Source organism: Eutrigla gurnardus (genome assembly GCF_963514095.1).
Source record: "Eutrigla gurnardus genome assembly, chromosome: 11".
NCBI lineage: Eukaryota > Metazoa > Chordata > Actinopteri > Perciformes > Triglidae > Eutrigla > Eutrigla gurnardus.
In genome coordinates this window covers 6,349,163-6,364,710 of record NC_139925.1, presented here as the reverse complement: position 1 = coordinate 6,364,710, position 15,548 = coordinate 6,349,163, and the positions used below count along the sequence as shown (strand labels likewise).

Sequence of the window (15,548 nt, the reverse complement as noted above, 5' to 3'; positions counted from 1 at the left end):
GTTGAGTAAATGGACGCTTTGTTGAACTGAAATGCATCATAATTAGCTATTTGTTGTTTTTTTTCAGCACCCTGGGTGTTAATAATGTGGTAGATGATTTTTTCCCCCCCGAAACTGGGGAGGGAAAAACAAACAGTTCAAGGGAAGTGACTCTGCTTTTTGTCTGGTTTAATAAGCATTTTTGTCAGAGTCTATAATCAGTGATTGGCTGTACGTGCATGTTGATGTTTTCAGTGACAGCTGCCAGTTAGGCAGAGTACAGGGTTGATGAACGAGGAAGACGGATGGATGGAAACTGCATAACTGTGTTCTGACATTTCAGAAAGAAAACCAGATGCTTGCAAAGAGGCTTTTATGATGCTTATAAATTATTTATAACATTAAACAAATGTGCAAAGCCTAATAAATGTGTAATAAATATCATGTCAACGGCACAGGAAAGAAACTCTTAACCGTATATGAATGGTCAAGGATCTGAACAGAACACCTTCTATCTGACTTGTTTTTCCAGCGTGTTCGAGGTGGATCACATCATCTCTGATTATCGCCTTCAGCTCCTTCACTGATGATGGAGATGTAAATCATTCATGATTCATGATGTTTATGGTGAAAATGTCTTCAATCTACCCAAATTCTTCCATGTGACCCCCCTCCTCCGTGACCTCCCTGTTGCATCCAATTCAAGACGATGACACTGGCCTTCAAGGCCATCAATGGAATAGCACCCGTCTACCTTCAAACACTGGTCAAACCACACACCCCGAAGCGAGCACTTGGCTCCTCTACTTCAGCTGGCCGGCTGGTACCACCATCACTGAAATCAAACAAATGTCGCTCAGCAAAGTCCAGACTCTTCTCTGTTCTGGTCCTCAGTGGTGGAACGAACTCCCGACCAATGTCAGGACAGCAGAGTCATTTGCCATCTTCCAAAAAAGGCTCAAGACTCACCTGTTAAGACTTCACCTCGACTCTGCATAGCATGACCCACTAACACCCCCTCTCCCCCCAAAAAAGCCCTTCTATGTTCTTACCTACAGCGCTTTAATCATAGCACTGTTGTTCTTAAGGTATACTTGCTGAACAGCTACTACTTTACTCAGACGAGGACCTTTATCTGCAATGATATGTTGTGGTTTCTTTATTGTAAGTCCCTTTGTACAGAAGCGTCTGCTAAATGCCCTAAATGTAAATGTAATATGGTGGAATGAGCTGGTGTTTGAGAAGCCCAGGTGCACCATCATCCGTGTATATACAGTATATGTGCACAGCTTGTGGGAACGGGGTTTGAACTAGAGGGACCACCTGGTCTTGTAAAACTGCCTTCGTTTCCGTGGCTGTAATACGATCGTGGAGAGTGATCAGAGCGCCTAACGACTCTCACCAGTGGACTGCCCCAACAATTACAGATCCCTGGTCAGGTTTAACGCTTACTGGTTCACACCGGCCTGTCATTTAAATAATGGCAAAGGAACCGCGCTCCACTAAATAGGCAGCATGGGGAGTGAACCAGTGAGTCGGGCGGCTGTATTTCTGCAGACTTTGTTAGTGACAACAAATGGAAATTACCATGTTTATTAATCCGTACGTATTTGGCACCCACTGTGGTTATCAGAGCTTGGGACGGCATAAACTGTCGTCGGGACGGTGAGGAAGTAATGATTTATTTTCGGGGAAAGTAGCAGCTTATGATATTACATAAACTCCAGCCGTTCCGTCGTGACTTCAAAGCCTGTTTGTATCTCCGGGTTTGGCATGTTTTCAATGTGACTTTGTTTAAGTCTAATTAGCACACCAGCTCTTTGCCAGCGATGCCTCGCTGTACATCAGGCCCGGCCCCCCCCGAGGGAGCGCAGGCATTGTTCAGGCTCTACATTTTGTTCACCTTCTACTCGCTCGTGTCTTTGTAAAACATAGCGTAAGGTGAAATCTCCCAACACTGTATTCTGCTTCAAAGACGACGCCTGTTCCCACCTCCCCTCGAGGCAGGATTTCATATTATATAACATATCTCACTTGTCCCCTTGGGGGGGGAATTCATGTTGTCGGAGAGATGTCTGAATGACGGGTCTGAGCCGTTAAGAGTTCAGTGCCTTGCTCAAGTGCCCGGGAAGTGAACTGGCACGTCTCCACACTCCATACTTGGTCCATCTGGGATTTGCTACCCATCTGGTTCCCAAAGCCGAGTCCCTACGGACGGAGCTACTGCTGCGTGACTGACTGCAGATTGTTATGAAAACATGCATGTAAAGCAATATGCTGTGTATATATATATATAGAAGGGCAAAGTCAATGAAACCAAATAAGAGAGAATAAACTTACCATAGATGCCTGTGGATATACATGGGAAGGCCTGTGCAGGAAAAGACAGAGAAATAGCCGTCAGAGCACATTCACACAAAAAAAATGTGAGAAAACAGCAGTCAGGCTTATCAATATGTGCAAGCACGAGCACCACATCGGCATTAAACTCTAGCGCGTCTACTGTTTACCTATGTGTGTTGCTGTTTTAAACTCTACTGCATCACTGGTTCATTCCCAAAAGGAGCAATTTAGAGGCCATTTGGGCAAATCCCCACAATGCTACAGCAGAGGCGCGTTGGAAAGCATATAGACACAGACCCACACAGTGCACTTATCTCTTCTTAACTTCCCCAAAACAGGCACATTCAATTCTGGACTTGAACACACACACACACACACACACACACACACACACGCACACATTAGATTGATTATCACGATCACGCCGCTGCGTTAAAGAGGCTGTTGGACTGTTTGAAATCCTATCATGCACTGTTGCACCCACGATCACGATGGCCCATTAGTACTTAATGCCTCCACTTGATGTGCATAACAGTGGTCGTTTGCATATGTTGTTGAGGGGACGGTGGATCAGACTCATGCGAATCTAAAAAAGGTACATAGAGCACGCTGGACTAATAATCGCCGGTCTACAGCCCGACACATTAAATGCAGTTTCAGCCTATCGATGGAGGAAGTGAGACAGCTAGACAGACAGCTTTCATTTGATGTAAAGTTGATGCAAACTCAGCTGGCTCCCAGTAACAACAAGGGCATCGCAGCAGGAGGCGTTTCAGTGCATTTATTCCAAATGATGAGCAAACTAAAAGACAAAAACCCACAAAAGCATTGTTGCCACATTTGAATCAATAGATGGGAATCAATAATATCCCATCAACCGCCGAGGTGTCTGGGGACACACAGAGAGACACAAAACAAAACAGTCATGCAGGGAATCAGAATATATTTATACATATTGAAGCAGAGGCCTACATATATTTATGGCTGTCTTTTCCAAGAAGATTATAAAAAGTAACCACCTTGTAATAGTTTTTGCTTTGTAGCACTTTGCAGCAGACGTATTATTCAAGCACGGCTTCATAGCTGGAAATAGTTTCATTATTCTTTAGTTCTGTGAGGAAATATATTATGATGCATAGGCCTCGCTGTAAGCTTCCCTATTTCACATTCATCTTTTTAAGTATATTAATAAACAGTAAAGAGAAAAGGATTTCTTCCAAAGGTCCCATTTGTCCTCAGAAGCCGCTGAATACACGCTTTTTATTTCCTGCATTCATCAAAAGGCGTGGCCACAACATTAATAAAATTAGGGCGACAAACGAAAGAGGAAAAAGAAGGGAAACATTTCCACGAGCGTAACAAAACACTACAGGGATTTATCAAAGAATAACACGCATATGTCACATTCTGCCTGTGCCAAAAAGTAAGAGCAACAGTTTGTCTTGCCACACTGACCCCGTCAACTCGCATTTAGAAACACGTCGTCGCCGGTTGCCGTGCCAACGTCGCTTCAGTTTAGAACTGAAAACACAATTAACAGATCTGAAAGAGGAAAGCTGCTCTTATGAAGATTAGACAAACACGTTGTCGGACTTCTGATCCGTCGGGAGAGGAAGTAAAATTCACATATTCTAGCAGTAAATAATTGATTGCAAACACTGATAAAATATGTAGACCCACCCCCCCCAGCTCAAGCAGCACAACCTATGACACCCGCTCCGAAATGCAGCGGTCCACTCGTCCTTGCTTTATGCGAAGAGGAATGAGTCTCAGTTTGTACTCTTATTTACCCGTTTTCAAGTTCCGCCTGTCAAGGTGGATCTTCCTTCTGTGGGATGATTTAAATCTTTTAGCGGAGCTTTGACCTTTCCAGATGACTGTCTGGGTCTGACACAAACCACGGATGATGAAGCGTGGAAGAGCATGGCCATTTTTAGTCCTGTGCCAAGCGGGCGTCCATGGCTCAGAGACTGAGAGCACAAAACAATCAAATATACCAAAAGTATTGGAAAGAAATGATCTGAATAAACCTAAAGAGTCTAGATTAATAGCTGTATAATTACATTTATATAGATGTGATTATAATGTCGCCAAATCTCAATAGATAAATTATGCAAATTCTACATTTGGCAGCAATCAATACAAGCAGGAATCAAGATTGACGGATCTATTGAAGCGGTTTAACCGTAAGGAGGAAGTCAAATGATTGGAATCAGACAAGGAGAGCATTCTTTCCTGTCGACGCCTGCAGCCAGACTCGGCTGCCAAACTGATCCCGAGCCAGCGGCCTCGTTATCTTCTCCCAGCTGACAAGGCCTCGATGTCACTCTCTTCAACTTCTGTTCAAAGATGGCGTCCGAACCTCAACACATCTGTGGCGAAGACGTGGCATCAGCGTAATCAATTAAAATATATATTTTTTTATTAGTTCCCCCCGTCTGATCCGCTAAGCGATATCGATCGTTCCCGGTGTAATCACTTAACGGGACGCCGTTAAATCCTGACACCTTCGTGGCGCACGCGGGCGTCGCCGTCAACCGCCGACGGGACGGTTATTGCAGAAAAAAAGGCGAGGAGGCGTGTTTACGTCCAATAAAACCGTGACGGCTGAAAAGCATTTTGGCAGCGTTTTCATCTTTAAATCCGCTGCAGGCTGCGATGAATTACATTAAGCTACGCACACGATATTAATCTTACCGCTGATCATTTCCTGAATATCTGTAAACACCCACTCGCTCCATGTTATTTATAAGCTTCTAGAAGTTTTGGTAGAAGCTTCAGAATAAAACTTTGTGAATGTCAAGGTGAGCGAGGGGGAGACAGCCGGTACCCGTCTACCTGCAGTATTAGCATTCGTTCCCATGCAGAGCAGACGAGTGGTGACAGTCAGACCTACGAAGAACTGTGAATCAGATCCAGCTTTAGAGAAAACAAATGAGTTCTTTCATTTGTTGAAACACGAAAGCCAAAAATAACACAAATGAATGCAATAAAAAGCTGCGGCAGATGAGTGTGAAAAGCTTATTTCCCTCCATCCGGGCCACCGTAGAAGTATTGTGATACTTGTTAGTGTACATACCTGTACATGGACTCACACCCTATAAGGTCCAGTGTTAATTGGGACAGTCAGCACTATGCGTGACCTATGATTCGTGCTTTAGGTTATTATTTCTATCTCCGGCTGCTCATTAGGAGTGAGTCAGCATGTTCCGCCTGCTCCCCGGCATGAGGCGGCGCCTGACATGTTGGCTTGTTGCTTGATTTTCTTTGCTTAGGGATTGTTGGGAAATTGGTCACCAGGGAAATTATCCGGTTGCCGGGACTCCTCCCTAATCTATCACGTCATTTTTAAAAGTGGAGCACCTCTCCTCTCGGGCATCTCTGCACACTCACTCGGCTTTATTAAGCACAGCGGCGAGCGGGCGTTGGAAGAATTCAAACCCGGGGTTCACGCACAGGAAGGCTTTTTAATGAAGGTGCAGCTAATTAGAATTCACACGCATGTGTTTGCATCAGGATTTTTTTTTTTCATTTTATTGAAGCAACAGCGGCCGCTCATTAAAACAATGATTTATTCACTTCAAAGTGCGGCTGTGAAGTTTTGCGGAGGCGACTCGGCTGAGGGCGCGGCGGCCTGCAGCTTTCAGTTATTTGTTAAGCAGCAGGAAATGACACAGTAAAGATGGCTCAACCTGTGGCAAATAGCGGCCGCCCCGCTGCAGCTGTCACCTTCCCGTGAGCAGGCAGGTACGGGGTAAGAAACCCGCCGGCTGCAGGGCTTCGTCTCGGCTGGCTGAGTAAATAGCGCTGGACGCAGGGTGCTGCCCCTGTAGCTCCAAGCCTCCGAGGCTGTTTGCAGACGGAAGCTGGGCTTATAAATCACGGCGGCGACGCGGTGAGACCTTGTGCAAATGCGACCGCGAGTCTGTTATTATTCGCCGGTACAGTGTGGGCTTCACATCAGAGTATCGGGACACCAAACCGAGAGAATCCTCTTTGTTGACTGCTGTAAATCTTTAAGCACGTAGGTCATGCCTACTGTCTGAATCCGCCACCTGCTGCATGCTGGGAAAGAGCTGCGTCACGCTTTCGGATCAGGACAGTCAAATATGACACATTAACACCCTTTTACTCTACTGATTGTTTGACTGTCATTATGCTAAATGGAGGATGGAGAGACGCGGAAGGTGAGAAACCCCCGGAAACCTAATGGCCCGAGTCCCACCGACCGTTTTTATTATTACCATAATATGTGAGCGTCCATTAAGGCCTCGGCGGCGCCGGCTGTGTTTACACGCTGGGGGACTGACTTCCCCCGGCCATGACACTCTGGAAAACAGCTTATTGGGGGGGATAAGCTGTTCACATGCACCTCTGCTGCCTTGTTGATGGAGAATGTGAACCAGAAACAGAACATCCGTGTTCTCCTCTGGGGTCCTGTCAGCGGTGAGGTATGAAAATGTGCCACCGCCAAGTAAACCCTCTCCCCCAGGCAACGGTAGGTAAGAATCGGAGGAAAGAAGTGACAATCCGCACTATAGAAATTGTAAATAATGCTTACAAAGATGTCGTGCTGTGAGAGAGCGAGAAAACAAACTGTGAAAGAGGGTGAGACGTTCCCGCCTCACGGCTGGGTGTTGAAATATGCCATCTTCACCTTCTTATATGATCCCAGGGTGAGATGTATAGTTATTCTCCTCCACTCTTCACGTTAGATTTGAATCATTTTAAAAGATGACTTAAGGTAGGATTAATTAATTAATAAATATCTGTATTAATAAAGACGTTAATTGGGATTTGCCCATAAATAGAGGGATTAGTTGGACATAATGAACCATCTCTATGGTTGTTTATCACGAGCACAGCACTGATTCCCCGTCTGCACGTCCGTCAGCCAAACAGAGTGGAGTTGAGGAAAAAAAGGTGTGAATGCTAAAGTGCATAGGACTTGATTCACTGGTCCATGACCAGCGGTACGGTTGATCAGGCACGGTTCACCCTGAAGCCCAAAGCCACAGTGCTGCAGGTACACTAAGAAGCCTTTTTTAATAGAAATACAATATCCTTGTTATATTGGGAACTAGAAGCAGCTTTTAACATAAAACTGTCGCTGCAAAACTTTGACATCCCACATATATATTGCAAACCGGTACATTGAATGTCCAATCCTCTTCGCCCTTCTTATTCAAATCGCCGTGAGAGGTCCGCCGGTGACACCGAATCCCTCGCCGCTAAAGTGGGGGCATTTAGAACGGCATAAAAATGATAGTACTCTGAACCGAGGGGCTCATGCAACCAGACGGCCGCTCAGAATTATGCATGAGTACTCCTGCTCGGGATCAGTCGGAACGATCTGGCTGACCACGGAGCAGCAGAGAGGCAAAGACAAAAAAAAAGAGAAGAATTCACATCGTGAGACAAACTGAGCGACCTCTGCGTAACCCCAACGTGATTGACAGAATCGAAATTAGTAGGTCGGGAACATGTCAGGTAAACTCAATAACAGAATGTATTCCACTGTACCGCTGCAGGCACACTACAAATCAGATGGTTTAAGATTATTATTAGTCTTTTACACATCATTTGATCGATTCTATTAGCATACTGGTGGATATCAAGGGGTGTGGAGCGGAGAGATCGCCTCAGACTGACAGCCGGGGTAATAGAGCGACGCCTTCGTGGTCTGATCTGGACTCGCCGTGCCTTTATTTACCTCAACTGAACCAGGACTCGGTTTTAGACAGGTCGTTATTATCGGATTTCCGTGAGACGCCTCGCTGTTGTTGATCCGTCTCCTGCTCGCTGTGGTATCGTGCTGCTAACAGAGAGTCAACATTTTGTCAATGAAGAACAGTATTTCTGCAAATAACATGGTAGTGATTTGACTCCATTGTTCCACTGGTGGAAATAACGCTGCAAAATCGTGTATTATGTCTGAATTTACAATGTGAGCTATTATAGAACATGGATTTCTTCATAAATAAGCAGACTAGAGCATCAATTTGCGATATATACTGTATATGCAACATCTGCTGCCTTTAAAGCCTTTACATTGATTATAATTGTGTTCACAAGGGCGATGGCATTATAAAGTGTAGGAGGTGTTTTGATTGAATCCTGAGATGGAAGCAAAAAAAAAAAAAAAAGGCAGTAAATGAAGGGAAGAAATGTTTGATTTGAATATTTGAACCTCGGCTCTCAGCAGTGGAGGAGACACATCCTTCAATGTGCCTCGTTGCCTCAAAGCCCTGTGATTATTCCAATGAGTGCTTGAGCATGGAGCATGGAGTGTAGCATTAGCAGTCATTTGCATTTCGGAGGCCTAAATTACAGGTGGGTATAAAGAAATGATCAAAGCAAGGAATACTAGGATGCTGTCGGGAAACTGCTGTTTCGTAAGGTATCTGGAAGTTAAAGCCGCTGAAATGCTAAAGATAAAAAAAAATGGAGCAAAAGAGACGAGCCAAGCACTATATCCCTCCATGGAAGGTAAAACGGGGCATGTGTGGATCCTCAAACATCCATAGACCCCATGTCAGAATGTCTCAGTGGAGATTAGCAGCATATGGAGCTGGGAGGTTAGAATTATCCGTAATGCTAAAATATAGCTTTTGATTTGTGCCGCGGCAGCAGCGGCAGATGAGTCCCAAGTGGTTGATCTAAATGAATAGTAAAATAATAATTAGGGAGCATTTTTCATGAGACATTAGTTTAATTCCCATTCATAAATCAACTTCAACACCACATTTAATCAGAGAGAGAGAGAGAGAGAGAGAGAGAGAGAGAGAAAAAAAAGAAGGGGTTTCTGGTCTTGCAACATGAGAGCCAGGCTATGGTGCCCTTCCAACGTGAGGCTACTAATTAGACATTTTTTCCTTTCAAGGCCGGCCTTCAACATTTTTCAAAAGCACCATATCAAAGCGTCTTCAAAGCCGAAACCTCACTCTGAATTCTGAGGTGACAGAACGGCATACATACGAAGACTTGGCTGCGTGGCCCTCCGTCTTTGTGGCGGGACAAAAAAAAAACATTTTTCTGCCGCATAGTGCATGATAATGACCGCCACCAGAAAGCCCTCCAAAATAAAAGCCTGGCTATATTGGGCCTGCACTCAGTGACAAAAGCCTCTCTAGCGTCGCCAAAAAAAAAATGGCCGGCGTCGTTTGAACCGAGCTACTAAGCGACCGCCGCCGACATCTAAAGGGAACAGGGATGATTGATGATTTTAACTGACCTTTACTCTGTTGCCTGGCATTATTTATGGTTTTAAAGGGTTTTCTATGAGCTACGGTGGTGTTAGGTGTGTGCTGGTATTATGATACTACATGTAGTGGACTAAGGAGTCGGTGTAACGAGGTAAAACAGAGAAAGGGGGTCGTGAAAGTAGAGATTCTTCTTAGCTGCAGCCAAATGCTCACCAAGAGGGGCACTTATTGAAGGATTAATCCCTTATTTTAATATAGTTTGGATATAAATGCCAATAGATATGAACTCCCTACAGCCTTGAAGGCTGCAAAGTGACAAAATCATATTTTTATTAATGTAACATTACAGCTAATTAAGCAACTCCATGGCTTGTTGCTTGTTTTGTCTAGTTTGTGTCTAAATGGATAAAATGGAAAGGCCTTGTAATGGTGTAATGGTGAATGGAGACAGGGGGGGATCTGCACAGAATCACAACATGCAATAAAATAGGTCATAACCACATTTCCCCAAAGCAGCACAAAACAAAATAAAAACTAACATTTGTTAAGAGACTCAACCTCATTAACTGCAAATCGAATCGAGCCCTCCGTCCTGGCGTCGCGGTGACCTCTCGGAAGAATGGTAAGTACATCATTATTATTGAACCATAGGAACACAGTTTCCAATTAGAAGAGTGTATGTTTGTATACATTAAGGCCAAACACATACAGTGTGTTCTTCTGGATTTCTTCGCTGGCCTCGTGCTTCTAAAGAATAATTAATCAAAATTTGAAGCCGGGGTTGTTGTTTTTTTTGGCCGAGAGGGAATTTAGTGGACTTAATGAACTCTTTGTCAGGGGAAGTTCAGGGTGCTCTGTGATTGCTCTCGTCGTACTCAGTTCCGCTACACTGATGATAGCTGATCCCATTTGCACAACACCAGTGATGGATCCTGTACGCCTGTGTGAACTCCGTGCGATGTAATGATGTGACGCTGCGACATGTTTATGAGCCGAGGTAGACTGGGGTGAGCCGAGGAGAAAAAAAAAAAAAAAATCGTGCAGCTACTGTGGTCAGACAGAGAAGCCTGGATCACTTTTTTTCATTTAATCGTCTGTTGCAGGCTCGTCATTTCCCTCTGCTGCCAGTGTTTGTGCTGTGGCGGGCTAAAAACGTGACTGATCTCCCTCTGCACTGAATGTGCAAGGATGAAATTGATATTGATCTTTTTATTGTGTGTAATGCTCAGTAAATCAGAAAATACTCCCAAAATATATCCTTTTAGATTGTAGATAGTTTGAGTGCATCGTTACATAGATTATACTGTCTATGGCCTTGGGTTCAAAGTTCAGGGTAATACAGAAAATATAGGATGGATGGATGGATGGATGGATGGGGATTAACCAGGTGAAATTAATTCATGCATAGTCATGCATTTATTTGGCGTTATAAAAGACAGGACATTTGGAAATGATTCCAACTTTATGGGCGACCCTGTATATATAGATTATATGTTTATATATACAGTATATATAGTATACAGCAATAATACTGTGTTATCTATACTACTACACCACAACGCTAGAACATGATCACACAGTTAAAGTCCGAGTTCAGCAGCTGATTTGAGAGCTCCTTGCTGAACCGTAGGTAGATTTACAAACACACAGTATGTCTATACTTGGAGGGGATCTCCATGTACTCTCAGTATGAAAGACTGTTTAACCATGTAGTCTGTGTGGACGGACCCCACACCGGCACTGCACTCTCTTTTATGCTCCCCGCAACATGAAGCCATAAATCTGAGTTTGCCCAGAGGTAAGAACACTAATTAACAGTCGCCGGATGGGAGGTCATGGCCTGCGTCGTATTAGCCTGAGAAAACACTATTTTTCAATTTACAGTCCATCCTGGTCCGGTGCATTTTAAGATATAGCGCTCGCAGTACCGTTGGCGTGAATGCAAATATTATCAACACGATAATGGGTGTTTCTGACCTTGGTTTATTCCGGCTGGATGAAGGGCTTTACATATGCATTGACTAAACTGTCTTAATACAACCGACACATGAGTACCAGATATGATGACGGCCTCGGGGAACGTCTACAAAGCAGGACTGTCGATGCAAAGCGAAGCCCGATCGAGGCGTGCTGCATACACATTTCAGTGAATATGTGTAGCCCTTAAAAGGACTCTGGTCCAAGGACGGAGTAAGCTCTGAGGAGGTCAGCCCCCCCCTCCCACTTTGATCTGAGCTCTGAAGATGGTGTGGCAGTCCCGTACTCAGGGGTGGAAGGATTAGGGACCCAGGAAGGGACCCGGGGAGGGACTCGAGGAGTGACGGCTTCCTTTGTGTTCACTTTATCATTATTTTGGGCATAATTTCCAGCCGGTGGCTTCTCTAAGGTGTTTCTTCTTTCGGGGTGCAACTCTTAAAAGAGAGATCAGAGGCGACGCAGGCTCATTGATAACTGTATAATGGCTCACTTAAAGAGAACAGGCATTTTCGCTGAGATGGGCGCACGGTTCAAACTGCAAGCTATTAGTCATGCTGTCGGCTCATTTCCATATGTGTTTTATTGTCTCATGGGCAAAGGCTACAGCACCTCCTCGCATTTATTGCACTCACGGTAGGTCTAATGATATTCACACCTACGGCAAAGAACGAAGGGCCTTGTATCTCTTTGTCTCCTCCGTATGAAAAGGCTCTTGAAAGGTGATAGTGTGAAGGTGTGTGTGTGCGTCTTTCTTTGATGAGCTTTTAGTCCCGCTTGTCTGAAACAATATGAAGCTGCATCTCATACATCGTGATTATATATGATTATATATATGTATTCAGTCATGCAGACATGTTTTATGTAGGTTTTGTTTTTTTGTTTTTTTGTCTCAGCCATAGACAGTATATAAGAAGTGGGTGACATAATTCGTTTTTAAGTTTTTAAGCCTCGAGTTCAACGCTTTGGTTGCCGCCATCTTGGAATTTTTTAAAACGGAAGAAGACTTTAAACTAAAAAATAGAGATTGAGAACATAAATTCACGTTCACAATGTTTACTAAGATGATAAATCAAGTTAAAAGTGGGGTCAGTCTCTTCGACTTTAATACAATCTGACGTCTTTTTTCAACCAGAGGAATCGCTCCCTGGTGGCCAGCAGAGAGAATGCAAGTTCAAGGCACTTCTACCTTGGCTGATTCACCAAAATTGAAGATATATGGATTTCACAGCACAGCAAAGAAATGTTTTAGCAAGATGTAAAGTCAATGATCATTTTACCAATATCCTGATATACACCACAGAAAACAGAACAAAAAACAAACCAATTCAGTATTATTATTAGAGGTGGGTAAAAATATTGATACGGCAATATATCGTGATACTTTCCCGCCCAATACAATATCGATTTTTCAACTCCAAAGATCGATTTAAAAAAAAAAAAAATCATGTTTAGACGCGTTGTGAATGCAGTACTTTAACCTTTTACATTTTATTTTCAATAGTTATTCCAGTGAATTTCATGGGAATTAATAAAATGGAGAGACTGTTTTGAATGAAATAGTTTTGACTCAATTTGTCATATTGTGACCAAAGTATCGTGATACGTATCGTATCGTGAGGTTCTTGCCAATACTCACCCCTAATTATTATAGTATTGAATTACTTATCCAAGTCGTTGACTTTCACTGGTTGTGGAATGCCTCTTCAAATCTCTGGAACTACGACTTCACTACGGTGGTGCTCATCCACCCTGAGAATCACAGTGTGCTCTCCAGATGTAAACACTGCATTAAGGTAAAGACATTGGGATGAGCTGTCGTGAGGAAGCCTTATCTCGCCCCCCCGTCCCCTCATTCTCACTCATGTGTGAATGCACACACACCGAGCCCATCAGCTGCCATCTGAACCTCATGGTCTCTGCCTACCTCAAGGGGAAAGAGCACATAACACACCTGCCTCGTCACGTCGGAGACTCGGTGGCAGGTACAGGGTGGATCAACAGATGTGAGCGTGTTGGTGGGAGTGCTCCCCGAGGCTCGTTGCCATCTCCAAGTAGTGCTGTCACTACGGTGCAGGATGTGGTATGGAGATAAAGTATGAGGCTGTAAAAGCAGTGTTTTGAAACATTGGGGCGTTAGTGGATTTATTGAGTCTAAAAGCCTTCTGAAGGATCGCCTGTTCAAAGTATTCACCTTTAAATCCCAAAGGAGATTTATTTCACCAAGCGTTCAGGCTTAATCAAAATCTACCGTCAGACACTAGCCGGGTGCACGTCGGACTCCCTTTTTTACAAGGATGACAGCGCGGAGGAAACACACGCACTCATACATACATTCAGCATTTAAAATATACACGAGGTCTGCAGGAGTAAGGGTCTACTGTTGGAGTGCACGAGGCTGTGGTCATCATTAAGGCGCCTAATCGAGCGTGGCGCCTGAAGGACCTGACAGGCACGCTGGGCAGAGTGGAGGGATCCAGAGAGAGAGGGGGTCACCTTCATGTAGAGACAGCTCTGTCACACCGGGGCCGTGAAGGGAGACACTCTGCCACCCTATCCTGGCCCTGGCAGTACATGTCTATGGGCATCCGAGCAGAACAACAAATCCCCCCGCCACCTCCAGACTTCAACAACAGAAAAAGAATTCTCTGGGAGAATTTAGGCACTAGGTATAGTACTTCCTTTTGTGAAGGGACTGTTAAATTGGCTGCAATATTGAATTTCCTTCAGGATCAGTAAAGTATCTATCTATCTATCTATCTATCTATCTATCTATCTATCTATCTATCTATCTATCTATCTATCTATCTATCTATCTACCTACCTACCTACCTACCTACCTACCTACCCATCCTAATCATTATTATCAGGAATATGAATGCTCAGACTTGAATGCAACTCTGTATTTGTATTCAATATGTAAATTCAGAAATAAACTGCGGTTATTGTCAAAACAACTACGTGCGGTCTCTGTAATCTTTTACCTGAGCTCATATAAAGAGGCGGTTAGAACAACCTAAGGAAGTGTATACGAGATTTTTGTAAAATGCAGTCAAATCCCAGGGTCGCGTTTAAAAGCGGTGCTGAGCACAGGTGCGTCTCTGAATGACGAGGGACCCAAAAGCCCGACCGACAAGCCCAAATGAAACGAGAGGGGACACGCCGCTCAAGGTCACGGTGAATTGCAGGGGCACTGCCACCGCAGATTGATTGGGAGTACAGGGAGCAGCTGGCTGAGAGGAAACAGGAAGGTGACTGAGAGAATCACCAGGTGGCTCCCTGTGAATTATGAAAGCGTCCATCCAGCTATCTCTATCTCCCCCGCGGACTAAGTGCAGCTTTGGTGTGGTCCTGCCTTGCGTCTGGAACGCTATCTGATTCCCATTTAAAGTAATATATAACGACACAGTGTAGGGGTGAGTAAAAATATAGATATGGCAATATATCGCGGTACTTTGTTGCCCGATACAATATACATTTTCCGTTTTTTGCTTGTTTTTTGTTTAGACGCGTTGTGAATGAAGTACTTTATCCTTTTTCATTTTATTTTCAATATTTATTCCAGTGAATTTCATGGGAATTAATAAAATGGAGAGGCTGTTTTGAATGAAATAGTTTTGACTCAATCTGTCCTCATATACAGGTACTTGTGTTTTCATCTTTATTAATATCGGAATATCGTGATATCGTGATACGTATCGTGACCAAAGTATCGTGATAGTTATGGTATCATGAGGTTCTTCACAATACTCACCCCCTAGTACAACGTATACCTTTGGTCAGAAACCAGAGTTGTTGCTGAACTACATGAAAATGCTTTCTTTTCTTTTCTTTTTTTTATTCACACATGGCCAGAGGATAATACAGCTAATTACAGCCTTCTAAATGTGGAGTTCATCATGAATATTGATAAAGCATTAATTAGTTACTAAAACTGGAAAAACCATTTTCTCTGCACCAAATACATCAAATGTTTTTTGGAGCAAAAATGTACTGCATCACTTTATAGGAATGAAGATTGATGTTCTATTGCCATAAATAATGTAA

The 15,548-nt window shown here is 43.8% G+C and overlaps 1 protein-coding gene across 3 annotated transcripts in view; it reads right to left on the bottom strand.

The window, feature by feature from the left end:
• The window catches only part of macrod2 (mono-ADP ribosylhydrolase 2), a 382,263-nt gene that overhangs the window by 89,347 nt on the left and 277,368 nt on the right, over window positions 1–15,548 (bottom strand). For all 3 annotated transcript variants that reach the window (XM_084021577.1, XM_084021576.1, XM_084021578.1), the window contains exon 7: window positions 2,320–2,350. In XM_084021577.1, coding sequence (XP_083877703.1) covers window positions 2,320–2,350 — 31 coding nt within the window. The remainder of the gene's footprint in view (window positions 1–2,319; window positions 2,351–15,548) is intronic.